This window comes from Panthera onca, chromosome D1 (assembly GCF_046562875.1).
Source record: "Panthera onca isolate mPanOnc1 chromosome D1, mPanOnc1 haplotype 2, whole genome shotgun sequence".
Classification (NCBI taxonomy): Eukaryota; Metazoa; Chordata; class Mammalia; order Carnivora; family Felidae; genus Panthera; species Panthera onca.
Window position 1 is genome coordinate 57,406,995 of NC_138348.1, and position 26,360 is coordinate 57,433,354.

The 26,360-nt window shown below is 49.6% G+C and overlaps 2 protein-coding genes and 1 long non-coding RNA gene across 6 annotated transcripts in view; 2 read left to right on the forward strand and 1 right to left on the reverse strand.

Moving 5' to 3' along the window:
- Positions 1 to 3,006: 3,006 nt before the first annotated feature.
- DNAJB13 (DnaJ heat shock protein family (Hsp40) member B13) lies at positions 3,007 to 14,416 on the forward strand. The gene is made up of 8 exons (XM_060605658.3): positions 3,007 to 3,247; positions 6,341 to 6,444; positions 7,474 to 7,635; positions 10,066 to 10,223; positions 11,233 to 11,346; positions 12,464 to 12,577; positions 13,432 to 13,508; positions 14,089 to 14,416. The coding sequence occupies exons 1-8, from the start codon at positions 3,180 to 3,182 to the stop codon at positions 14,240 to 14,242; spliced, it is 951 nt and encodes a 316-aa protein (XP_060461641.1). The 5' UTR covers positions 3,007 to 3,179; the 3' UTR covers positions 14,243 to 14,416.
- Positions 14,417 to 17,467: 3,051 nt separating this feature from the next.
- Positions 17,468 to 24,279, reverse strand: UCP2 (uncoupling protein 2). Its single transcript, XM_060605661.3, has 8 exons — positions 24,130 to 24,279; positions 23,206 to 23,362; positions 20,420 to 20,643; positions 20,034 to 20,244; positions 19,020 to 19,214; positions 18,837 to 18,938; positions 18,313 to 18,493; positions 17,468 to 17,917 (listed from the first exon to the last, which is right to left on the reverse strand). The coding sequence occupies exons 3-8, from the start codon at positions 20,543 to 20,545 to the stop codon at positions 17,803 to 17,805; spliced, it is 930 nt and encodes a 309-aa protein (XP_060461644.1). The 5' UTR covers positions 20,546 to 20,643; positions 23,206 to 23,362; positions 24,130 to 24,279; the 3' UTR covers positions 17,468 to 17,802.
- Positions 24,280 to 24,365: 86 nt separating this feature from the next.
- The window catches only part of LOC144612921 (uncharacterized), an 89,480-nt gene continuing 87,485 nt past the window's right edge, over positions 24,366 to 26,360 (forward strand). For all 4 annotated transcript variants that reach the window (XR_013550123.2, XR_013550126.2, XR_013550124.2 and 1 more), the window contains exon 1: positions 24,366 to 26,246. This is a non-coding gene — a long non-coding RNA (uncharacterized LOC144612921). The remainder of the gene's footprint in view (positions 26,247 to 26,360) is intronic.

Genomic DNA, 26,360 nt, shown 5'->3' on the forward strand with positions numbered 1-26,360 from the left:
GAGTTCATTTCACTCTTAAATCTTTAATCCACCTTTTTTTTTTTTTTGGTATATGGTATAAGGTAGTATCATTTTTTCCTTTTAGATATCCTACTGTCCCATAACCACTTATTTAACAGTCCTTTTGTTTTCTGCACCAATCTGTATTGATTGCTGTGTTATGTATAAAGTTTTCATATATGCATGGGTTTGTAGCTGGACGATTGTTCCAGTGGTCTTTCCCTAGGCCAGTGACACACTATATCCCTTCCTTTTCTCCTCCTCTAGAGCAGAATTCCCCAATCTTTAAGGGCAGACTGTGAAATGACTTCCTTCCAAGGAGTACAATCCAGAAAGGAGCAAACAAAAGTAACTTTACAGTGGAGAGAAACCGGATATATACTACCTTAGCAGATGAAGGTCAGCATGACCAGTGATGTCATGTTGATAGTAGGTACCTTTGATATGATGGGATGAGAATGGCACTTCACTTCTGTGGTCTTCCTTTCAGAAGCCCCCAGCCTCAGTCTAATCATAAGAAAAATATCAAATTAGGGCGCCCGGGTGGCTTAGTCAAGCATCCAACTCTTGGTTTCAGCTCAGGTCATGATCTAATGGTTTGTGGGTTTGAGCCCTGCATCGGGCTCCACGCTGACAGTGTGGAGCCTGCTTGGGATTCTCTCTCCCTTTCTCTCTGCCCCTCCCCCACTTGCACTGTCTCTCTCTTTCCCTCTCTCTCAAAATAAATAAACTTAAAAAAAGAAAAAAAGAATAAGAAAAAAATCAAACAAATCCCATTAAGAGACTTTGTACAAAATACCTGTGCAGTACTCCTTAAACTATCAAAGTCATCAAAATACAAGAAAAGTTTGAGAAACAGTTTTAGCCAGGAGGAGCCTAAAGAAACATGACAGCTGAATGTAATGTGGTATCCTGGGTGGGATCCTGGAACAGAAAAAAAGACATAAGGTTGAAAACTAGGAAATGTGAATAAAGTATGGACTTTCATTATAAACATTGTAACCAAAAGAAACAACAAAACTAAAAGGCAACCTACTAAATGGGAGAAGATATTTTCAAATGACGTATTTGATAAAGGGACAGTATCTGAAATATATAAAGAATGATACAAGTCAACCCCCCCCCAAATAATCCAATTAAAATTGGGCAGAAGACATGGACATTTCTCCAAAGAAGACATTCAGATGGCCAACAGACACATGAAGAGATGGTTCAGTGTCATTTATCATCAGGGAAATGCAAATCAAAACTACAATGAGATATCACCTTATATCTGTCAGAATAACTAAAATAAAAAACACAAGAAATAAGTATTGGCCAGGATGTGGAGGAAAAGGAACACTTTTGCTCTGTGGTGGGAGTGCAAACTGGTGCAGCCACTGTGGAAAACAGTTTGGAGGTTGCTCAAAAAGTTAAAAATACAACTCCCTTACAATCCCAATAATTGCACTACTGGGTATCTATCAAAAATATACAAAAACACGAATTCAAAAGTATACATGCACCCCTATGTTTTTAGCAACTTCATTTACAATAGGCAAATTATGGAAGCAGCCCAAGTGCCCATTGTAAATAAATGAATAAAGAAGAGGTGGCATATATATACAATGGAATATTATTCAGCCATAAAAAGAACAAAATCTTGTCATTTGCAACAACATGGATGGAACTAGAGCATATAATGCTAAGCAAAATAAGTCAAAGACAAATACTGTATGATTTCACTTGTACGGAATTTAAGAAACGAACAAAGGAAAAAGCGACAAACCAAGAAACAGACTTTTTTTTAAAATATTTTTTTTATTAAAAAATTTTTTTTTAATGTTTATTTTTGAGATAGAGCCGGCAGGAGGCAGAGACAGAAGAGATCACAGAATCCAAAACAGGCTCCAAGTTGTCATGTCAGCACAGAGCCCAATGCAGTGCTTGAACCCACAAACCAGGAGATCATGATCTGAGCCGAAGTCAGGCACTTAACCAACTGAGCCCAGGGTCCATAACAGACTCTTAACTATAGAGAAGAAACTGATTGTTATCAGAGAGGAGGTGGTAGGTAGATGGGTGAAATAGGTAAGGGGATTAAGTAGTGTACTTGTGATGAGCACTGGGGGATGTATGGAATCGGTGAATCACTGTATTGTACACCTGAAACTAGTATAACGTTGTATGTTAACTATACTGTAATTAAAAATTTAATAATAAATAAAATGTCACCAAATTGAATTAAAAAAAAAACCCAAACCCTGATGTATTATTATTTATGATAAACATACCATACTCAAGTAAGCTATTAATAATACAGGAAATTGGGTATGGGGTATATGGGAATTCTATACTGTCTTCCCAACTTTTTTGATAATCTAAAACTATTCTAAAATTTAAAATTTATTTTTTAAAAATCAGCAAATGCGGGGCGCCTGGGTGGCTCAGTCGGTTAAGCGTCCGACTTCAGCTCCGGTGGCGATCTCGCGGTCCGTGAGTTCGAGCCCCGCGTCGGGCTCTGGGCTGATGGCTCAGAGCCTGGAGCCTGCTTCCGATTCTGTGTCTCCCTCTCTCTCTGCCCCTTCCCCATTCATGCTCTGTCTCTCTCTGTCCTAAAAATAAATAAATGTTAAAAAAAAATTTTTTTTTTTAAATCAGCAAATGCATTTGTTCTGAAAACTTTTTTTCTTTTTCTTTTTTTTTTTTAATTTTTTTTTTTTTAACGTTTATTTAGTTTTGAGACAGGGAGAGACAGAGCATGAACAGGGGAGGGTCAGAGAGAGGGAGACACAGAATACGAAGCAGGCTCCAGGCTCTGAGCTGTCAGCACAGAGCCCGACGCGGGGCTAGAACTCACAGACCGCAAGATCATGACCTGAGCCGAAGTCGGCCGCCCAACCGACTGAGCCACCCAGGCGCCCCTGTTCTGAAAACTTTTAATTAAAACTAATTGCTACTTTCTTAAAAACTCTTGAGAGTTTCTGAGTTGAATGACCTTTGTCAGGGTCACAGGATCAACCGTTTTTCCAGTTCTTCGATTGGCTGTTCTGTGAGGCAGAGGTGATGTCTGCTTGGGCAGGAAGGAATACAACTCCCAGAGTGCCCCTGTGCGGTTGTCAGGAGCAACCAAAGAATGCAGACTAACAGCCCTGCTGGAGTCAGGATTAAACAAGGACTGACTGCCTTGCAAGCCAGCCATGGGTCAGGATTATTACTCTGTGCTTCAGATCACTCGCAATTCAGAGGATGCCCAGATCAAGAAGGCGTAAGTTGGGACGGGAGTGAGGCTTTAGGGGTGTGCTGGGAAGGCCCCACCTTTATCTTTTCCAAACTGAGCCTTCTTGCACAGCCAAGTGCAGCCAAGATAAACCTTGTTCTTCTGTTGCTTCTTGCATACATACCTACAACCTGGGTTTGGCCTGAGTCAGAGTTCCCAATCCATCATCCTTAACCCCCTATGCCCTGTTTCCCTTCCTGGGTACCCTGGTTTTCTTAGCAATAAAAATGGGGACAAAGAAGGCATTTGAACTTTTTCCTTTGCAGAACCAAAGGATTAAGAACAGGAGAGTGACCTGGCCAGATGGATGTGTTTCAAATTTTATTCTGGCTGTCATACGAATTTTTTTTTTTTTTCAAGTAGGCTTTTTTTTTTTTTAAGTTTATTTATTTATTTTGAGAAAGACAGAGACAGCATTAGTGGGGGGAGAGGGAGGTGTGGGCGGGGGGTGGGGGTGGACAGAGACACAGGGAGATGAGAATCCCAAGCATGCTTTTGCACTGTCAGCACGGAGCCCAATGTGGGGCTCAAACTGGAAACACTGCAAGAGTTGAAACCAAGAGTTGGACACTTAACCTACTGGGCCACTCAGGCACCCCAAAGTAAGCTTTTTTTAAAAATGTTTGTTTATTTTTGAGAGAGAAAGAGAGAAGCAGGAGAGAGGGGAACAGAGGACCTGAGAAGCAGGCTCAGTGCCGACAGCAGCAAGCCCCATGTGGGGCTTCAACTCATGAACCGTGAGATCATGATCTAAGCCAAAGTCGGATACTCAACCAACTGAGCCACCCCGGCACCCCAAAGTAGGTTTCTTCTTAAGTAGCCTTCTCGCCCAGCTCAGAGCCCAACATAGGGTTTGAACTCACAACACTGAGATCAAGACCTCAGGGTCTTGATCTGCAGGGCTTGACTCACGAACCACGAGATCATAACCTGAGCAGAAGTCAGACGCTTAAGCAACTGAGCCACCCAGGCACCCCTGTTTCAAACAATAGTTCTTAACCCTTCTCTCTTGTAACAACTCTAAGAGATGAGTCATGTATAACACAGTCTCCTATATGGGAGTAACTAGATTTTGACAAAACAAAACAAAACAAAAATGCTGGGGCACCTGGGTGGCTTAGTTGGTTAAGCATCCAACTTCATTCAGCTCAAGTCATTATCTCACGGTTCATTAGTTGGAGCCCCACATCGGGCTCTGTGCTGACAGCTCAGAGCCTGAAGCCTGCTTCCGATTCTGTGTCTCCCTCTCTCTCTGCCCCTCCCCCATTCATGCTTTGTCTCTCTCTGTCTCAAAAATAAATAAACGTTAAAAAAAATTATTAAAAAAAAAAAAAGACAAATCAATCTGGTGGCAGCACACGGAAAGGCCTGGAGAAGGAGAACACTGAAACAGGAAGCCATGGTTCTGTAATAGTCCTAGGGATGAGGGGGCAGGAAGAGAACACTGGGGAGAAAGAAAAACTGAAATGCCCTGGTGACAGGTGGGCTGGGAATGGAGGGGATGAAGAACTTGGGAGTTGATAATGCTCAGCATTTTGGCTTCATTGCCTGGGCAAATGGGCAAAAACTTAAGGAACAAAAATGTGTTTCTGTCTGGGTTCATTGAGTTTGTGGGGCCTGTGGGACACTGGAGAGCAGATACCAAGATGGAAGCTGGATGCCAAGGTCTGGAGCTTAGTGGCCTGGTTTCAGATAGAAATTTGGGAGTGGTCAGTGAGTGAGTGATGCTCAAAGCCTTGGGACAGACGAGCTTGTGCACAGATAGTGTGTGAGTGAGAAGAGAAACAGCGGGAGGGGTCACCAGCATGCAGGGTGTGAGCAGGGCAGAGGAAGTGCACTTTGACCCAGTGGAGGGTATGTGGGGTCCGATTTGTACTGAGCCACTCAGGGGGCTGTGCTGATGCCCTCCTTTGGCTCTTTCAGACCCCCTCCCCGCCTTTCTGCACCCTGCTCTCTGCACTGGAAGCTGGCCCATCTGAACCACATCAATAGACGCCCTGGCCCTCAGACTTCCTAAATGAAAGCTAAAGAGAGCCCACAGCAGGTGATTGGCAAAGAGGAGAGTGGGGCTGGGGTATTTATTCCCAGCTCCCTTCCTCTGAGAGCACTTCAGGTTGGGTATCCCTTAGCTGAAGATGACAGCTCCTGCCAAGGGCCCCGTCCACACACACTCCTGTGGGATTTCTCCCTTCCCACTCCTATAGGCTCAGGGGTAACCAGGGTGACTCAGGGCTCCTGGCCTTCGGCTACAGCACTGTCCAGCATGGTTATCCTCCCTACCTCCTACACTTTGGTGAGTGGTCCCTTATTAAACTCTGCACAAATCACCCAGTTCATGCCAGCTCTTTCCTCTCAGAACACTGATGATACAGATTCTCAGACACTATAGGCATCGCATCACTGAGTGGTGGGATTGGGTAATACAGAAGCAGGGAAACGAATGAGCACAGAAGTGAGAGATGGTAAAGGGACCTGACGTGTGCCAGTGCCTCTCTGTACCAGGCCCTTTGACACCTTATTTTACCTGATCTTCCCAAGAAGCCTGTGTGTAAGTTCAGATATCACGGCAGGATTAGATGTGCGAGAAATGTATGGGGGGAAACGTGTGAGGGTGAAGGGGGACCAAGAGCATGCAGGCGGCACCTTCAAACCCCAGTGCCGGTCTGATACCTGTGAAAGGGGAGCAGGAAGAAATGGCTGGATGGAGAGAGCTGCAGAGTGGTCTGGAAAAAAGTAGCTGGGCTGATAGATGGGCGTCCTGAAGCAGAGGTTGTGCACTGGGGGGGGTCCTGTGTCCTAGGGGGACGCGCCAGCACCAATATCCCCACCACGCTTAGGCACTGGTTGGGGCAGCTTGGGGAAATGTAGCCTCAGCACAGACACCCAGGGCGGGCAGCTACACTTTCTACCCACTGGGTTCTGTTCAAGGGCATCTGTGCAATGCACCACCCTGGCCACCACAGCCCTGATTTTATAGCTGGCAACATCAAAGCAGTGAACAGCAGAGCCAGCTCTGAACCATGGTCTGCGCCTCAGGCCCATGTCAAATGCTATGACTTGTATGAATCCTCCCTCCTCTAGGTACCGGAAACTGGCCCTTAGGAACCACCCGCTGAAGTCCAGTGAGCCATCCTCAGCGGAGACATTCAGGCAAATAGCAGAGGCCTATGATGTGCTGAGCGACCGTGAGTGATTCCACCCATCTCCTCTGCCCCACCTCTATTTCGAGACCATTCCTTAAGCCTCTGGGTAGTAAAGCATTCCTCTTCCCTGCCTAGAGCCTGAGCAAACTTAGAAAGAAAGAAAACAGCATGAACTGCCTCTCTCCATAGTCACAAACTAAGGTTGATGCAGCGTGGAGAGCCCCCGGATTAAAATGATCTGCTCAGCCAGTGTCAGTAGAGCAGGACCTGGGCAGGTCTCCCACACTCCACACCCCACCTGTCCCCTGCAGGGGTGCACACAGTGAGATGCTTGCTGCCAAGGGAAGAAAGAGGCTGAGGCAGGCATCCCCAGTTACTCTTCCCAGATTACCAAGTAGCTCCAGTGCCACCTTTCCATGGAAGGCATGTCTATCAAGGGTCAGAGAGAGGCTGGTAATTCAAGAATCTCCTGAAACCAAAAGAGTGTAGAAAGTGATTCCCCCACCACCACCTCTGCCCCGGGGCACCACCTGCAAGCGTGCATCCCTGAGGGCTTGTTCTGGAGACTGTAATCACAGATGCTGTGCAGAAGAATAGCCAGATCACTAAGGTTTCCCCAGTCCCGAGTTTTCAAGACTTTAGAGTCCTTAGACTCTAGGCTTTGAAAGCTCTAGAATTTGGCAGCTCTAGAATTCTTAGATTGTAGAATTTCAAGGTGCTACGATTCTATTTACCCCAAATAAAACAGTAGGTACGATGATGAGTTTAGCCAAATTCTAGGGCCATAGCCTCACCCTCAGTCTCTAGATCTCTCCTTCAATCCTCTTCCCCCTGCCACCCAGCAGGTCTCCACCTTTCCCCATTCTCCTCCCCACTATGGGATCACACCTAGATCCACCCACGGGGAAATTAAACTCCTAACTTTTAGGGTCTCCCTCCAAAGAGTGCCAGACTTTAGAAATAAGGTTGGGTTTGCCCCTTCCCCTCTACCCTGTATCCACCTGCTTCCCAGCCCGCAGCTATCTTAGTCCCTAATGCCAGCCCCCTCATCAAGGTGACACGTGTCCACAGCTGTGAAGAGAGGCATCTATGACAAGTTTGGAGAGGAGGGCCTAAAGGGCGGGATTCCTCTGGAGTTTGGATCCCAGACCCCATGGACCACTGGTTACGTCTTCCACGGCAACCCTGATAAGGTTTTCCATGAGTTCTTCGGAGGAGACAACCCCTTTGGTGGTAAGAGGCCCCACCTACCCACTTGCTTTATTGGGAAAGGATGTAGCTGTAAAAGATGCTTTTCTTTGAATCCTTTTGTTTTGTTTACTTTAAAAATATATATAATGCATGGTAAAAAAGAAATTATTAAAGAAATAAATTTCAGCCTTTATTCCTTCTCCAGAAGCAGCCACTTACTGTTAACCGTTTATGTATCCTTCCAGAAAATTTCTATGCATTTATGAGCATATATTTATCTTTACCTAAGCCTTTTATCTTATGAAGGGAATGGGACCATATTGTGCACACTGATTTCTTTCACTCAGTATGCCTTGGAGATTATCTCATACTATATTACATAACAGATCTACTTTACTCATTTTAATAGCTGCATTAGGTTTCACTGTACAGGTGTGTGTTAGGTGAGTATATGGATGGATGGGTGGATAATCCCAGGTCCCAGACAAACTGACCAAGAGTTGATTCCTGAGGCTCACAGTCATCTTGCAAGGGCAATTAACCTTCAGACCTGTCTTCCTGGCTCTAGTTATGCAACTCAGAGAGTCTAGATTTTCACTGCCTGACCCCCTGCAGCCCCTTCCCCTGGCTGTACTATAGCCGTTCTGCATTTCAAAAGTTCTCTCTTCCTTTTTCTGCATGTTAATAAGAAGTGGGCCACAGCCCACTGTCTCTCCCCCTCAGAGACCTCTCCCCTGTGCATTTCCTTCACCTGTCTGCCAGAAGAAGCTGAGTTGATAAACTCCATGTGTGACTGTAAAACGCAAGGGACTTAGAGTCAGGCCTGTTTCAAATCCATGCACTGCCTCTTATGAGCTGTGTGATTCTGGGCAAATCTCTTCACTGCTCTGAAACCTCAATTTCCTTACTGTTAAGTGGCTGTAATAGTCCATTCCTCACACGTCACTAGCAAATGAGACAATGTTTATGAAAATGGGCTTTGCAGACTGAAAAATGCCATAACGATGGACAGGTGCATGAAAAAGAGGCAGCTCAGAGGAACCAAACCAGAGCTTCTAGGGACATCACTTACAGGCTTTGGGGACCCTCAGGCAGTGCCCAAAACTATACTGCTACAGGACTTCACCCAGGGGATTCTTGTGTCCTGTCTGCCTGCAGGACCGAGGGACTAGACCTTCCTATGACCTGGCTGTTGGGGTGTCTACAACCTGACACAGCACAGGTGCTGGGTGAAGAAATGGATTCAGTGATACGAGAGGGGACCAGGTCACTTACAGGCCTCTTGATTAGTTACTATTTCATAGAGGGGTTTAGTGTGATGCTGCCCTGCCCTCCCCCACCTAAAGTTATTATACCATTCTAGCCTGGGAAGTTCATTCATGGCCCTAACCATAAGAGGCAGAGTACAAGAAAAAAAACCTTAATTATGATAGCGACCCCTGACTCTACAAAGTTTACAAAGGTTTTCACACGTAGCAATAAGCATAGTGGTTAAGGGCAGAGGTTCTCATAGTCAGATTATCCTGTGTTCAGATGAGCTGCGGGACTGTGAGCCTTTTCTTTGGCCTCTCTGTCCAATAAGACAATAGTGTGAAGAACTGAAACCAGCACCTGATGCATAGTAAGCTCTCAGCAAGTTTCCACTTTTCTTCATCATCTTGTTATTTAATCCTAATGGAAAAAGGCAGATCAGGCATTATTACCCCATCTCACAGACAGAAAAACTGAAACCAAACGACTCCATAGCACTTCAAGAGACAAAGGCTGTTTGCACTGGGATGGAAGGGCAGGGCAGCAAGAGCACTTATGGGTGTAGAGCTGGGCAGGGAAAAAAGAAATTGAGGGAAAAAGAGTTTGGGGGTATGCTGATGAACTCTCAAATTTATTAGGAACCACCCCCTTCCCTACTCCCGTATCAGCTATTGACTTCACAGAAACTTGAGTATGTGGTCTCTAGAGGTGTTGTGCTGGGCTGGACAGTGAGGGAGAGTGGATTGTGGGGAAGGGTAGGAAGGACTGGAATGATATTACCGTCCCCCCAGCAAGATAACAGCGGGAGTCATTTCTGGCATACCAGGAACTGCCACCAGAGGGCACTCCTCTCCATCCTGAGGCAGCCAGCTTCGAGGAGTGTTTCCCCAAATTGAGGGGGAAGGGAGTCAGGAAAGTGGGGGAATATAAACTGGATGATGAAGCAGTGGGAAGTGGCAAGCAATGATAACCATTGGATCTGCAATTTAGGACAACTTTTTGGCCTGGCCTAACAGTCTGAGTATGCAAAGTAGGAATGGGATGCTGAGTATTACACTTGGGGACTGAAGAGGTATGTGTGGAGGGGTGTCTGTGTTTCCAAGTCCCTGACACAATCTCTCTTACTTCTCTCCTCTCCTCCCTTCCTCTTCCCTCCCGTCCCCTCCCGTCCCCTCCTCTCCCCTCCCCTCCCCTCTCCTCTCCTCTCCTCTCCTCCTGCAGAGTTTTTTGATGTAGAAGGAAGTGAGGTAGATTTGAACTTTGGGGGTCTCCGAGGCCGAGGGGTCAAGAAACAGGACCCCCCAATCGAACGAGACCTCTACCTATCTCTGGAGGACTTATTCTTTGGCTGCACCAAGAAAATTAAGATCTCCCGAAGGGTGAGTACTTGGCTTGCTCCTACTGGGGGCCACTACCTATGCCCTCCAATCCTCTGAGTTACCTCCTCCATGCCCTCACTGGAGACCTCAGGTATGGCCTCTGATAGAATCATGAAATCTCAGAATTGAAGATCTAGGATCATAGAATTCTAGAATCTGAAATTTGGAAGGGACAATTGAGGGTATTAGCCTGATTCTTTCCCAGTGCAGGAATCCCCTCTGCAGAAGGGTCTTTCCCTTCTCATATCAGCCCCATCCCTGTGGGAAGCCGGATCCCGAATGGGAGGAGTCAGTCCCTTGTGAATTCTGCCCTCTGGGTATTACCAGACCATACCCCCAGGGCTTCATCAGTGTGTATGCCTCAGGAGTAAGAAGAAACAGTGTGGGGATGGAGGGTGCACTGGGGGACGGTCCCCAAGGGGTTTGATTGAAGACTTTTAGTGGCCCAGAGTCTAGTCCTTGGGTTGACCCTGTCCTATGGCTCAGCCCTATGCTAGACACATGAGCAAAGCCTCCTCACACCTTTGCCCAGCAGAGGAGATGCCAGCTGTGGCACAGATGGCACTCATCTGGGCATGTGATTGGGGAATGGTTGGATGACATAATAGGGAATGCTCAGATATGTTGACCTCTGTGGTCTTTCTCCCTTCATGATTAAGAAACCTGTCAGCCCCTCAGGGCCAGAGCCACTGGGTTGGGAGAGAGGAACTGAGTATGTGTTCACCATGCATCTGTTAGTGGCCAGGGCTACGTGATCTAGGCCTGGAGTTGGGGGCTTGGTCAACTAATGGTGACTGCTTGGCATCTCAGGCCCTAGCCCAATGACATCATCCTAAAATCGTAAGTTCTTGGTTCCAGTAAATGGGGTGAGAATGGGGATGGCTCAGGGCAGCTTCTCCCTGTTGCTAGAAGATTGCATCTGAGCACAACACCCCCTTGGCATCTTTCTCGTGTTAAAAGGCCAGCTGGGAAATCTGGAGCAAACCTCCCTTCTTCCATCTGGCTGCAGGTGCTGAACGAGGATGGGTACTCCTCTACCATCAAGGACAAGATTCTCACAATTGATGTGAAACCTGGTTGGAGGCAGGGCACACGGATCACCTTTGAGAAGGAAGGGGACCAGGTGAGAAGGAGGGAACTGACTAGGGTCAGTCCTAGTGTCAGTCACCCAAGCTTGCTCATGTGGTGGAAAGACTGAGGGGGAAGGAGGCAATGCTTTCCTCTGCCCCGTGACCCCAGCCTAGTAGGGAGACCAGTCTGCAGAGTCGGTGAAATGATCCCCAAAGTCCCTTACCAGGGACAGAGCCTCACAACACCTCTGTGAGTGGATAGCCCAGGGCTTTCCCCCATTTTGCAGAGTAGGAAACTGAGGCCCAGAGAGGGAAGGGATTTGGCCAGGGCAAGAGCACAAGAGCTCTTCCTGATTTTCTTCAGTGCTTCTTGAATAAAGCCCAACTATAGGAGGTATTCAGAAACCACTTATTAATAATAATTTTAACACTGTTTAATATCTTCATGATAATTACTTATTTAAATAAAAATATAAAATTATTGTTCAAGGCATGCTGTATCCTTAGGTCTGAGAAGAGGCAGAGTGATGGCATTTTCAGAGCCAAGAGAGATTAATTCCTCTGCCCATACTTCTTGCTCCCTTTCTCACCTGTGAAACATCTACTTCCAAAACACCCCTTCAGGACCCAGCTCTAATGCTCTGGGCTCTGGGCAGCCTCCCCTGACCTCTCCACCTGGCTCAGGGCCTCTCTAATCTCCTGCCTCTGGGTTCCTTTTACCACAGTCCTGAGCATGCTGAGGACGGTGTGTCTGTTCCCCCCACTAGACTGGGAGCTTCTTGCTGGTAGGGACTAGTTAGGTTCCTCTGCCCCCTTAAGAGACCTTAGCAGAAGCTTGTCAGGACAGAGGTGTGTAAGAAGTTGTTTTCAAAACTTGCAGCTCAGCATTTTACCCACCCCCTGAGGAAGCTTCTGTCCCTCTCCATCTGAGTGAACCCTGTTGGGCATGCTCCATAGAGGAGAAGTAATGGGGGGGGGGGGTGGCACTGGATTCATTGGAGTAGGCTTCTCAGAGGAGGGGCTATGAAACCAAACTGAAAAGGTCCTTCCAGAAAACCTAGTTCAATCTCTTCATTGTTCAGAAAAAGACATGGAGACCAGTAGAGTCAGGAACTTAGCCAATATCACACAGCCAATTAGTCCTTGTCACCCCTTGCCTCCTCTGCCCAGGGCCCCAACATTATCCCAGCCGACATCATCTTCATTGTAAAGGAGAAGCTACACCCTCGCTTCCGCAGGGAGAACGACAACCTCCTTTTTGTGAATCCCATTCCCTTGGGCAAGGTGAGTGGGCAAAGTGGAGGGGAAGTGGGCAGATGAGAGTGAGCAAGCAGGCCTCACTCTGCACTCCCCCCAGTGCCTATGGCGCAGGCCTTCAGAACGTGAGGAGTGCCCATAGAATCTTTGTGGCTGTCTTCAGGGTCCCTCCATGTCCTTACAATCCAAACAAGGAACAGCACCAGCCTAGACTTTGCCTCCCCTCCCCCACCCTACCTGTGGGCAGTTACTCTGTCAATTCTACCACCTAGTCCCCTTCCGTTCATTCCCAGAGTCAGAGTCTGAGCACCTGGGTCTGCACAGCAGCTCCTTTGGTGGCCTTCCTGCCTCCTTTCCCATCCCCACGCTCATCTGACTGTGCCACACGCCTGTCGGAGCATCTTCACATGGTGTTTAAGGCCCTCCACACTCTGCCTCTGCTGATCTCATCCCCTGCACTCCAACCACTGTGCCCCTGTCCATTGGGAGCATTTTCCCACCTCCATTCTCTTGTTTGTGCTGGGCCGTCTGTGTGGAATGCTGTATATCCACCTTGTCTGACTGGCAGGATCCTCTTCACCCTCATCAACTGCTACCACCACTGTGTAGTCCTCCTGTCCCACTCCACAGTGGTTTGGGGGCCTCTCCTTGGCTCCTGAAGACCCCTTTACTTCCCTCTATCATCATCAGTCTTTCCTACCAGACCGTGAACTCCTAAGGGCAGGCAGATGCCTGGCTCGCTCCCATTAGTCCCTGAACATCCTTTTGTCTGCTTGAGGCCAGGCTCAGGGCCTGGCACCGAATAAGCTCATAAAATGCCTTCTAAACAGAATGGCCATGGTTACCTCTCCTACTCCCACCTGTGGCCCTAACGTCCCTAGGCTCTGACCTGCTGCACCGTGGAGGTGAAGACCTTGGATGATCGTCTGCTCAACATCCCCATCAACGACATTATCCAGTGAGTGCATCTGCGTGGGTCCCAGTAGGCAGAAGGGCTGGCCTGGGCCTTAGAGGGTAGTGCCAGACAGGTCAGCCTGGGGCAGTTCAGTCCTCACCAGCAAGGACTGAAATCCAGCCCTAACTCTGGCCAAGCTGCATTCACCTGGTAAATGGAGTGCCTTTTTCTAACTTGCACGAGGCCGCTACAGAGTCCAAAGATTGCAGAGGCGACCTTTGTTGCCTTCCTCCTCCCGAACGTCTCATTAGTGTTCTGAGTTGTATCCCTCAAGTCCTTTACAGGAAAGGGCCTCTGTATGGGAAGCTTTACTCAGCAGTCCAGCACCACCCCCGACCCCAACCTAGGCTGGAACCTCTATTCCTGGAACCCCCAGTGTAAATGGTTATCAGGGGGCAGGCTGTCTGAATAAGCTGGTCTTCTCTCTCCTGCCACACGATTCTGGCTGAGAAGAGCCACCTGGTGGAAGCTGGACTGACTGCCTCAAGCCTGAGGTTGTGTGAGCATGGGCAGCATGGGATCTGTCAGAGAGCAGTGTTGGGGGGCCCTCTCATTTCCCTTCTTCAATCCTCCCCTGTCTCAGTCCCAAGTACTTCAAGAAGGTGCCAGGTGAGGGGATGCCACTGCCTGAGGACCCCACTAAGAAAGGGGATCTCTTCATCTTCTTCGACATCCAGTTCCCCACCCGCCTCACACCCCAAAAGAAGCAGATGCTGCGCCAGGCATTGCTGACATAACTGGTGAGCTGAGGGCTGGAGCAGAGGAGGGGAGGAGAAGGCCAGCTGGGCCTTATCCCATTCCTGTCCCAGGATGTGCAGGTGAGCCAGCCCACTGCACAGATGTGACATGAGGATGGGACAGCCTGGGGTTTTTAAACTGACACAATAAAGATTTCCTATCTTCCAACTGCACCCAGGAGACTGTGTTGGAGGGAGAGGAGCCTCATATATTGCTTCTTGTGGAACAGGGGGAGGGGCATGGCCCAGAAAGCCTAGAACCTGGGTTCCTGTCCAGATTTTGTAAGTGTGGCCAGGTCCCTGAAGGTTCGGAGCCTGTGTGCTCCCCTTGATAGAGTGGGGCAGACCTGAGTGACCTCTGTGGGTCCCCACCCTGCTATGATTTCTCATGACACAAAGTCTTTAGCAGGGGCAGTCTCTAGAATGTGATATGGTCATAGTGTAGATGGGAAGCACAGAGAAGAAAACACTTGTCAAGGCCACACAGGGCAAAGATGTCATCAGAACCTTGAAGGCCACTTCCCAGATTCACCCTGCTTAGAGGTAGCACAAAGGACACAGTGCTGGAAAATGGTTTTGGTTTCTACCTCACAGCCTCACTTCTCATCTATGCAGTGGGTCCTGGACTGACTCTAGGTGGGGTGGTATGGGAGGCAGAACTGGGTTCTGCTCCTGGCCCTGCCACTGACCCCCCTGGATGTTACTGCTTATAAGCCTCCTGCAGGCTGCTTATGAGGATTGAGTCATTGTGGTGAACATGCTTGGTGAATTCACTGCTTAGATCTCAGGGTTCCAGGATTGTTGCTGATGTGGCCTCCAGGCCCAGCTGGGCCTATGCAGACCACACTTGCTTTCCTGACCTGCATTCCACCAGTCAACAACAGTGTGGCATGCACCTCTCCTGTGCCAGGGCAAAGACTCCTCTCTTTCAAGTCTGGGTTTGGGCTAGGATAGATCTAATCTTACGAGTAGGTGGCCACTTTTGTGGAATGACTTCAGAAGTAATAGAAAAGGCCCCCATATTGTCCATATTGGATTCCCCTGTTCAAAACATTCTTTGCTCAAGGTTTTTTCTTTCTTTCTTGAACATGGGGCTTGAATTCACAACCCTGAGATCAAGACCTAAGTGGAGATTGATACGTTTCACCGACTGAGCCACCCAGGCACCCCTTAACGTTTTTTCTTAAATGGGGACTGGGTAGCACCTGTCAGCCATTTTGAAATCATCAGGGAAAATGTGGCAGGAGCTGACCTTGAGACATGGAGTCTGGACCAGGGTTCTAGGAAGCACCTGTGCAGCCCGTAAGTCATGTAGGCCTTGGAGTCAGATACACCTCAGGTGTATGCTCTTGGGCAAATCACTTTGCCTTTCTGAACCTGTTTCTTATAGCAAAGATTGCAACCCTGATCTTGCAGGCCTTCAGGAAACCAGATGAGGAGTGAAGCCGACTCTGCCCCGAGGCACGGCCTAGGTGGAAGAGTGGTGGTAGCTGCCCTGTGCTGAGAGCAAGTGGGTACAAATCCTAGCACCCAGGTCTCCTCTAGGCCAGTAGGAAAGCCTGCCTCTAGCCTCTTCCTCATGGCAATGCTCTGAAGGAAGCGTGGTCTTAGGCCTGATGAAAGATCTTTGTGAAATTTCTATTACCTTGGTGATCTTCAGTGCTACCTCATCTGGCAGGCAAGGCAGGGCCTGTCATATGTCCATTTTATAAGCTGTGAGGACCAGTTATTAAATTAGTGAGGCTACTGATAATGTTGTTCCATGGTTCCTGCCACCTGCCCCAGCTCCTCACTGTCCCAGGATCATGCCCAGAACCATGATGGAGTCTGGTGGCCTTGTGTCCAAGTGTCTGGGACACAAGACTGATAAACGAATCACATGACTGACATGCCTAAGGCAACAAATTGGCCCGGTTTTCTCTGGTATAAAACAGTAGCCTGCTTTATAGGACTAGTGTGAGAATTAAGGTGCATGAAGTGCATTGACCAGGTCGGTCCTCCATTTATGTTGACTCCCTGCAGCCCAGCAGAGAGCAGGCCCGCTGGGCTGCCTACCACCTTCGCCTTGGCTCACCTTGTGGCACCCAACCCCGTTCCTCTTGGGGACTATGAGACCCCAGCTCAATTTGTCAGATGTTACAAAGTACGGTGAGGAATCCTGGGCCCTCTTTCCTTCTCTAGGACTCTCATTTCCTGGACCCCTTGCCAAAGCTCTGAAGGGCTGAGCCTCCAGCTCTGACCAATGGGGAGGAGCAGTAGCATCAGCTGCTTGAGGCTGTGGGAAGAGGGAGACCACATTCTCTGAGCCTGACTCTACAGCTGTTTAACAGACATTCTGAAGGACTCCAGCTCTGGTCCCTGGTGAAGAGGCACAGTGGGGGAAAAAGGAGTCTGAGTCCTAGTCCCAGCCTTCAGTTTCTTCCAATAGCTATAAAATGAGCCTGGGTGGCTTAATTCTAAGGGCCTGCTTCTGCATGAGATGCCTCAGGATTCTGGGATTTCAGAGTCCCCTACCCCTTGAAACATATGTAGAATCTGCTTTCCTGCCTCTGTGGACAGCTGGTAGGAACAGGAACAGGGAGGCTGACACCCTGTGCAGCCTAAGCCCTGGTTTGGCACTGCCTCCTTGGGATCTCCAGCCTAGGGAGAGGGTGAGTCTCCAAATGAAAGTATCCTCAGACTGAGGCCTCATGTTTTCCTTGCACCCTGTCCCACCCAGTGCAGTAAGAATGCCACCTAAGGGTGTGACTGTGGAGGATGAGAAGCAGCCAGACTTGTCCTCATGAGGTCTGGGACTTTGGAGAGGAAGTTTCCCATTTGTAGAATGGAATAAAAGTAGTTCACAGCATCTAAGATTCCCAAGTTTCTCTAAATCTTCCACCGAACAAGGAGATGTTGAGCAGACAGTAGTACACTAATTTTGCAGATCAATAGGCCTGGGGCCAGCTGGAGCACCAGGCACTGGGTGAGTGGAAGCTCAAGTGTCCTAGTGAGAGCGAAGCTGTGACTCCCAGCTGCTCCCTCACTTACCACCTAAGCCCCAGGCCTGGTCTGGAAAGACAAATGAACTACATGACCTCCACAGGCCCCAGAATGGATGCTGGAAGCGGAAGGTGGGGCAGACCTCCCTTTCTAAGTCAGGTGGCTGCTCCGCTGTCTACCAGGTGCCAGAAGGACCCACTGAACCAAGATCTCTGGTAACAGCTATGAGAGAAGGAGGAGACACAAGGTTGAACCTGTTTTATGGGGGACATGCTGGCTGGGACTAGGGGCAGAACAAAGAGTTGGGCTTAGCTTTTCAAGGGACTGAAGGCTTGGGATCCTGGCTAGTTCCAGGCCTCCCACAGTGTCAACTGGGGTCAACTCTACTAGGACTGGGAGGCAACGGGGAGATGGGGTAGGGGAGAATGGGTAAGCATGTGGGGACAGGAAAGGGAGGTGGTGGGAAAGGGAGTGGAAGGAAGGAGTGAGGAGAGAGGGAAGGGAAGCAGGGCTTGGCTGGAGCCAAAGCCAAAGCCAAAGCCAAAGCCGGAGGTGGTTGGGTCAGCAGCAGGAGACACTCAAAAGGGAGCCTCCCGGGAAGTGCAGGCTGCCATGAGAGCCCGTTTGAGCTGCTCATAGGTGACAAACATCACCACGTTCCAGGAACCCAAACGGAGAAAGGAGGGCATGAACCTAGAAGGCAGAAAACACAGGTCATAGGGGGCACCTTGGTGACTCCTGAGGGCACTTCACCTCCCACTCACCCCAGTGGGCCATGGTATCCAATCCAACCTAGTTGCTCTGTCCCAAAGGAGGTTGTGAGGGCCCAGGGTGAACAGAGCCCCACAGCCATGCGGCTCTGAGCAAGAATTCCCTGTGAGTCTCCATTTTAATACCCATAAGGTAGGAATGACAACTCTGGGAGGAACTAGTTAAGAGCATGAGGGAATGCCAGTGAAATACTAACACCAGGATCAGAATAGTTTGACACCTGGTTGCTAGTCAGTTCCAGGTGGTTCTCTCCCACCTGTGTGTAGGTATGGGTAGCTAGGAGGCTCGGGATTGGGTGGGGTGGATCAGAGGCTCACCCTTTGTAGAAGGCTCGGGGACCCTCCTTGTGGAGCATGGTAAGGGCACAGTGGCCAGCGCTGCTGTACTGGCCCGGGGCAGAGTTCATATATCTCGTCTTGACCACATCGACAGGGGAGGCAATGACAGTGGTGCAGAAGCCTGCCCCAAAGGCGGAAGTGAAGTGGCAAGGGAGGTCATCTGCGAAGGAGGAGCAGGAGAGGCAGTCAGGACTCCTTACCTCATCATTCCAGAAGGGAAGAGATTATCAAACTAGCTTAGGGGTTTTCTGGTTTTAGAGAAAGAGATGCCAGCGGGGATCTGTCCTGATGACCTAAAAGTCATTTAGCCTAGAGTCTAGCCTCAGTACCTCAGTGTGCAGTGGGAGCTTCATCCCAGCTGGCTTTACTATGGTAAATCTAAACTCACTCCACAAGCATAGGGGAAGGAGGATGAAAAGATGTGAGACTCAGGCAACCAGACCCTCACATCTGATCCTAGGTTGGGGGAAGGGCAAGACCCAGAACCATTTATACTAACTCACCTGTCATGAGGTTGGCTTTCAGGAGGGCGTCCTTGATGAGATCGTAGGTCACCAGCTCAGCACAGTTGACAATGGCATTACGAGCAACATTGGGAGAGGTCCCTACAGGAGGAAAAAATACTGATGTGAGACCAGAGACTAGAGGAGGAGGAAGACAGGGAAGAAGAAACACCTGGTACACACCTTTCCAGAGTCCCCGGAACCCTTCCTCTCGGGCAATGGTCTTGTAGGCATCGACAGTGCTTTGGTATCTCCGGCCACTTCCAGCCCGGGCCTGAGCTTGGAATCGGACCTTTACTACATCTGTGGGCTGGGCCACAGCCACAGCCAAGGCCCCTGTGGTGCTGCCTGCCAGGAGGCGGCTCCCGATGCCGGCATCTGTGGAAGAAACATGGGGGGGTCAGTGCCCAGCTGGGATTGTACTAATTTTCCACCTCTCTTCACTAAAAATCACCTCATCACTGTAATCTCTTGCCTTCTGGGAATAGGATTCAGACAAGTTCTTGCTCTAAAAACTCCTTGCATCAAAGAAAATAACACCTTGAATGTCTACTACTTGCTACCCAATGGGACAAAGCAAGGAGTGGGACAAAATGAGACCTAGCTCAACAGGGTAAGTCACAATCATTTCCACCTGACAAGTGGAAACCCAAGGCTCAGAGAGAAGTGGCCTTCCAAGGCCTTAGATTCATAAGACTTGGGTTCGCATGCCAGATCTATTTCTCCTTGCCATGTTATCTCAGGAAAAGTTAACCTTTTGATCTGGGTTCTCAGTTTTCACATATGTAAAAAGGAGGTGGGCATAGCATGCGAGGTAAAATGGAAGAGTGCTAGCTTTGGAAGCAAAAGTCCTGGGTGTGTTTTCTGGCTCCTCATTGTGTGCTCTTGGCCAAGTACTTTCCACCCAGCAAGGCTCAGTCTCTTCATCTCTAACATGGGGATGATACCACCTACTCTCAGAGTAGTGGTGGGGACTGTCATGGGATGATGCCCTGCACAGAACCTGGCACAGCCCAGGTGCTCAAGAATCATTAGGAGAATCAAGGTGCCTTCCAGTTCTCAGTTCCTCTGATCCTCCTAGGGATCTTAGAGCCTAAAGAAGCTATGCAGCAAATCATCAATCAAGGATGATTTGATTGGATTGGTCATCACCAAGGAGAAAAGGTCAAGGGGCCCATGGCCCAGCTCCACACTCACGCTCAGAACCCTTGGTGTAGAACTGCTTGACAGAGTCGTAGAGGCCGATGCGGACAGAAGCAAAGCTCATCTGGCGCTGCAGGCCGGCGACCAGCCCATTGTAGAGGCTGCGGGGGCCCTCAGTGCGCACCATGGTCAGGATGGTGCCCAGCACGCCACGGTACTGGGCGCTGGCTGCGGCCCGCGCTGGTCCCTGCCTTTCTCCTTGGATCTGCAAGGCCAAAATGGGTGGTTATAGGGGTTGGCAGGTTGTCCTCCCCATCTCTTGCCATCCCTGCGCTCCAAAGTTTACACAGTCCCAAACACCCCACTGGCCCTTAAGGAGTCTATATCTTGGGGCAGAGTAGACTAGACAACATTGGGAACCACAGGCTTTCTGCCCTCACCTGCAGCCGGACTTTAGCGGTGTCCAGAGGAAAGGTGATGAGATCTGCAATGCAGGCAGCTGTGCCAGCCCCCAGGAACTTCACAGTGGCGGTAGGGGGTACATCTGTAGCCTTGAACCCAACCATAATGCTGATTTCCTCCTATCTCCCAGGAGATGGAGAAAGATGGAGAAGGGGGCACCTTCGGTCAGCACCAAGACGAGATAGAGGAACTCTGCCGGAATCTAAGCCAAGGAGAGAGAAGCCCCATTAGCAGCAGCATGCACAGTCCCTCCCTGCTTACCACCCCACCCCCACCTTCCCTGAGAGCACCACTTCCCTAAGCAAGAACCAGGGCAGCCTCATGAAGGAAAACAGGAGTGAGCTCTGGAGGTACTCAAGTAGGGGCTAGAGAAGCAATTCCTGCCTGAGGAGAACACATTTTGTGAAGAGCCCCCTCCCTTTTACTATAGGAAGAGTCTGGATCAGGGCTATCTTAGTGCTGACAAACTGGCACTGACTCATCCTTTTGTCTGCTGGGTGCAGAGATTTCACTGATGATACCGGCATGCCTACTTCTGCAGATCTGTCTGAAGGACAGGCAGAAGTGGGGAAAAGGTTTCAGTCAGACCAAGATCTGAAAGGCACAGGCTCATAGGCTTATGCCCTGGATTTCTTAAGTAGGAGAGGTTCCTATGGGTCTCAAATTATCTAAGTCTAGAAGAAAAGGAATGGAGAAGACCAGTTCAGTCCCTTCTCAGCCCAGTCTAATTCTCCTCCCCAGCCCCACACAACTTGGGCTCTCTAGAGTCATTCTTTCAACAAGACTGCTTTGCTGGGCACTGGCTCACTGAGATGCAGGAGACAATATCAACCCTAGATGGGGCTTACTGCCTGGCACAGGGCATGGGCAGGTGATTCAAGCTACATTTGGGGCTTGCAGGACATACTCTGAAAATGCAGCAGGAACAACTAACTCCATCAGGAGAGAGGTAATATTCAGCTGGGCCTTGAAGGATCCTGGACAACTCTCAGGGCTGAAAGTAGGTACACAGACACTGGACTCTCTCCCCCTGGCCTTTTGTGTGACCCAGGGAAAACAGTCTCCCTCTCTAGCCAGTTTCCTCTCCTTCAACAAAGGGGATCCACATCTTTACCACAGGAGGGGCAGGGATAGGGAGGTGCAGATCAGAGCTACAAAGACACAGGAAACCAAAAGCTCCATTTTGTTCTCAGAGTTGAACAACACCCTTCTCTGCGGCCTCTGCTGCCCTTCCCCGGGGAGGAAGTGAGCCCAGCACCCCAGTGGGGGAGGTGACCTGCTTCTCTCTCCCCTGAGCTCACTTCTCTCACTTCACTTCACCAGGAGCAGCTGCTCTGAGCCTAGCCTGATTGGTCGCCCATGTCGCTGGGGCCATAAGGAAAATGCTGGCCAGCAGAGGGAGGATGTGGTTGGAGTCAGTTGTGAACACAAAGACCCATGGAAACAAACAGCTCACAGCTTCTTCCTCCTGAGCTTCTCTACTCCAGGCGTCTGGGGCCAACAGGGAAATCCAGAGGCTACTCACCACTCAGTTGCATCCGGATCTACTATAGGCCAGGTCCTGGCCTTATTGGAGTTTCCCTGGAGTCTGGCCTACATGAGGCTCAGTGAAGATTGGTACTCACATGGGTTGATGAAGGAGCTCCAGACTCCCCAGCTTCCCTGTTCTGACATATCTATCTATCCCCCAGAACTTGTTGGATACATTCCCCATCCCACCGCCCGGGGCACTCTATTAGCTCATTTACTCTTCAGAGCTGCCCTGTGAGGTGGCTGCCTTATTTCCATGTTACAGATGAGGGAACTTGGTAAGAGCCACAGCTACAGCCTCCAAAGCTTATTAGATTTGCTCTGCACTGGTGTCCAGAACATTTCTCTCCTGCTGTTTTCTCAGCCCCCGGCACAGGCAGGGCTTTTAACAAGAAAACACCCAAGTTCTCTCATGCCAATTTTTTTAAAAAAAAACAAATTTTTAGTTTTTTTTTTTTTATTATTTATTTTTGAGAGACAGAGAGAGACAGAGCATGAGTGGGGGAGGGACAGTGAGAGGGAAACACAGAATCCGAAGCAGGCTCCAGGTTCTGAGCTGTCAGCACAGCTCAAGCCCACAAAACCATGAGGTCAAGACCTGAGCCGAAGTCGGACGCTTAAATGACTGAGCCACCCAGGTGCCCCACTCTCATGCCAATTTGACAGTTCTGAGAAGGTTCAGGCAAAGAATGTCCCTTCTCTGGGCATCAGAGACCTGAAAAGTGAGTCTATCGTGTCCTGACCTTGAGCTGGGTCACAGTGTTGTGAAGGCCAGAGAATAAGGCCCAGCCTCTGTCCATCTCAAAGACAAATGCACAGAGGCTCAGTTGCCATTCTGAATGTTGCTTTGGGTTTGTCAGGTCTTTTAGAGGTTGAGTATGGGGGCTATGGCCACTTGTGCTAAAGACCCTACTAAGAAGAGATAATAAAACTCAGGCCTCAGGAATTTGTCCTAGCTCTGCTGCTGACTCCCGGGATGACCAAGGACTAATCACTGTCCCATCTAGGCTTCAATTTCTTCCTTTGTAAATATGGGGACCACCATCCCTGCCTAGTCAAGATCAGCTTAAAGGATAGAATGAGACCAGGGATAAAGGAAAGTGTTTTGTGAATTCTGAAGAGCAACTTCACTGGGGTGGTGGTAGTTATTTTTGCTAACGTCCCACTGACCCCCACCCCCAGGCCAAAGCACTAGTAGGCAACAGAAGACCCTCCCCTTAGAGTGGATTCTTACCCGGCTTTGTAAGGTCTCACGCTGAGGCCTCCAAGATCAAGCTTCTCTAAAGGCATCCCATTCTTCAAAGCTGCCAGTGGCTATCATGGCCCGATCCCCTTGGTTTTCCATAGAAAATGGCTGGGAGACGAAACACCTAATAGTCATACTATGTGTCCTGTGGATGAGGGGAAAGAGGAGTTTAGTAAGGAAATATGCCTTTAAGGATCACACTCCAGCTAGAAAAGGGCCACCTGCCCAAGGCACACAAGCTCAGTCCTTCAGGGTGGAGGTGGGGAGGAGTAAGGAATAGGGTCTATTTCACCCAGGGTAGCTGGGGACTAATTAAGTACACACACTGGAGGGGGGAAATGAACCCAGGAATCCCCCCTCCCCTGTCTGCTCTCTTAGTAGACACATTGATTCTCTTCCAGATTTCTGCTTTAGAGGCACTCTGTACTCTGAAGAAGCAGCCTCCCAACGCAGTCAGCAGATTCTGGTGAGTGGGAGTGTTGTTACGCGGTCATGATAGGTCAGACTCGCCGAGAATCGACTAGCACCCAGCCGCGAGCTGTGAGGAGGTTAGAGGGGCTGGGAACAGGCCCTGCTCAAAACTTCGTCTCAGCCTGGGGGATGGAAAGTCATTCTGGTCGTTGCAGTCGCGCCGAAGGCCCCCACCCAAAAGCAGGGCTGGGAATCCTGGGCGAGGGGAGAGAGAAGGGTGGAGGCTTAAATTATTGAGCCAATTGAAGGTGAGAGGTAAACAAAAGGGGAGAGAAAAAGAGTGAGAGAAAAAGAAAAAGAGGATAGAGAAGAAAAATTCAAGATAGGCTGGGAGAAGAAGAGAGAAATTAGAAGGAAGGGCGCGGGTCCTCGCTGCCGGGGTGGCGGGAGTGCCGCAGGTTTAGCGGGCTCAAGGCTAGGGCGGGCGGGGCCCGGGCTCACCCGGCCGAAGGGAGAACAAGAGCGTGCTGGCAACTCTGTTGTCTGTCGGCGGGCGGAGGGCGCGTGGAGAGAGCACGGACAGTACTCAAACCGAAAACGTGTCCGGCGAGTCTACAATGTGGTCGCTGGAGGCTGCCGCGCTTTAGGTCTCGGGGGCGGGGCCTGCGGGGGCTGGGCGGGGCCTGCGGGGCTGGGCGGGGCCTGCGAGGCGGGGCCTCTAGTTACCGCCTTTCGGCAAAGGCTGTCCGGCGTAAAGTTCTGTGCGCGCCTTCCTCCACTCCCATTTCCGTGCGGGCGGATCCCCGCGTCCATCCGTCTCCTCACACATCCCCGTTCCGTCAACCTCTTGGTGAGAATGGCAAGGCGGACGCCCGGAAAGAAGCAGAAGCAGCTCAGGGTCACACACGCCTCTGCTCCCCCTGTATCCCGCTAGGGCTCTTTCTAATACGCTCCAGAAACTCGGATGAGAGCGTACTCCCCCCTTTACCGGCTCTGCAACCCCTGACCCCGCAAACAGAACTCCAGCCTCCTGAGTCCTCCGCGGGGCGGGGCCTCGCGGCCGCTGGAAATTGGTTAAAGCCGCCGCGTTGCCGGAGGAAGGAGCCAATCCGAGGTGGAGCGGCAGGTGGCGGCTAACCGCCAACAGCCGCGAGGTGCCGCTGGGCTTCCGGCGTACGCCCGCGGCACTCTGGCCTTGCCCAGGGGATCCAGGGGACTTCCGATCTGGGCGGGACGGAGGCACCCAGCGTGACGCTCCCGCGCCCATTTACACCTGGGTGCGCGGGCCGGCGCCCCTCGAGTGAGAAGGCGGAACAGGGCCCGGGCCTGCTGTGCGCCCAACCTGGCGATGAGAAAGTAACTTAGATGAGCTGAACCTGGGTCCCCTTCAGTCGGCTGGCAGTCCTGTTGGGGTGACAGACACGCAAAAAAACAGTAATTGTGTCCTGTGGCTGGGACAAATATAACGTTTGGGGAGTAGGACTCTTGTTCACCCTTGGCTTCGCCCTTTCTTCCTATGTTTTTGTCCTTGTTGGCCTCCCAGCACCATTGAATGGATTAATCGAAGAGGAGGAAGACGTCTCTCTGACTAGATTGTAAACTTCTAGAGAGCAGGAAGCTCTTTATTTTTAGTGTCACAACATCAAGGGCCTGCATATAGTAGGCTGTGTGCATGCTGTTTGGGCTGCTGTTGAAAATGTCTGAAAAAGTGTAAATGGGAGGATCAGGGGAAATGAACATTTGGTGACTGCAATTACTGTGTTCACATTCAGTGTGAATACTTAACGTAATCTTGTGAGGCTGATATTAACCTCAGTTTTACGCGGAAACAGAGTCCCAAAGAAGTGAAATCACCTGCGTAATGTCACACAGCTGGGAAGTGGTGAGCTGCGATTTAAATCCTGGTTTATCAGCCTCCAATGTGTTTGTTTTCTGAATTGTCCACAAGAAATGTCAGCTGAAAATAACTGGCATGGGACTGGATAATTATAGCAGGAAAGAAAAACACTGAACACGTGGTCTTGGCAGAAGCAGAAGAAAAGTGGAAACTGAGAAGTCAAGCTGGAGAATTATTCTGGCACTGTGGAATCTCCCATCCACTAGCTGCTCTGGCTTTTCCACAATCTTCTGTGTCTTGCTGTGATGAAATGATTCCCAGATTGCTCTGTGACTGGTGGTGAAACTGCTGAACTTGAGAAGGCAGAAAGAACAAGATGGAACTAATGGCCTCAAAATGAAAGCACCACCCTGATTGCCAAAACAAGGAAGAATTGACCAAAGTCTATATACCCATGAGATGTTTGTTTATCCCTTGCGAAATTCAAGGGCTGTTAAAAAGATGATGTGTGAACCTTTAAAAAAAGAAGTAGAGATTACCAGGACCCAGCATGAATTTCTTAAGAAGAAATCCTGTTAAATTCTCTTAACACAAGAGTTTGAAAACAAAAATAAACAACGACCCCCCCCCCCCCCCCCCCCCCCGCCAATTCTCTTTTATTTCGGATGGAGCCAAGCAGATGAGAGCAATGCTACTGACACTTTATCTGTGGACTTTTAGCAAGCAGCTTGTCCAAGTCAAAAGATGTCCTGTAGACAGATTAGAAAATGTATGCATACAGGTAAGTGCATTTAAAAAACTTGTTTCACATCTATTTCATTAAATACATACATACTGCAGTTTATTTGTAAATGTATGTGCCAATAATCAAATTGACAAGGTTTATAATGTTGAT

What these genes read in the sequence shown, in the direction of transcription:
- DNAJB13 (XM_060605658.3), top strand. Translation starts at nt 3,180, where the DNA reads ATGGGTCAGGATTATTACTCTGTGCTTCAGATCACTCGCAATTCAGAG. An exon ending in AAATTAAGATCTCCCGAAGG is followed by an intron (nt 10,224 to 11,232) that starts GTGAGTACTTGG and finishes ATCTGGCTGCAG; the next exon opens with GTGCTGAACGAGGATGGGTA. An exon ending in ATCCCATTCCCTTGGGCAAG is followed by an intron (nt 12,578 to 13,431) that starts GTGAGTGGGCAA and finishes TAACGTCCCTAG; the next exon opens with GCTCTGACCTGCTGCACCGT.
- UCP2 (XM_060605661.3), bottom strand. Translation starts at nt 20,545, where the DNA reads ATGGTTGGGTTCAAGGCTACAGATGTACCCCCTACCGCCACTGTGAAG. An exon ending in CCGCTAAAGTCCGGCTGCAG is followed by an intron (nt 20,245 to 20,419) that starts GTGAGGGCAGAA and finishes TTGGCCTTGCAG; the next exon opens with ATCCAAGGAGAAAGGCAGGG. An exon ending in CCCCGAGCCTTCTACAAAGG is followed by an intron (nt 17,918 to 18,312) that starts GTGAGCCTCTGA and finishes TCTGCCTTCTAG; the next exon opens with GTTCATGCCCTCCTTTCTCC.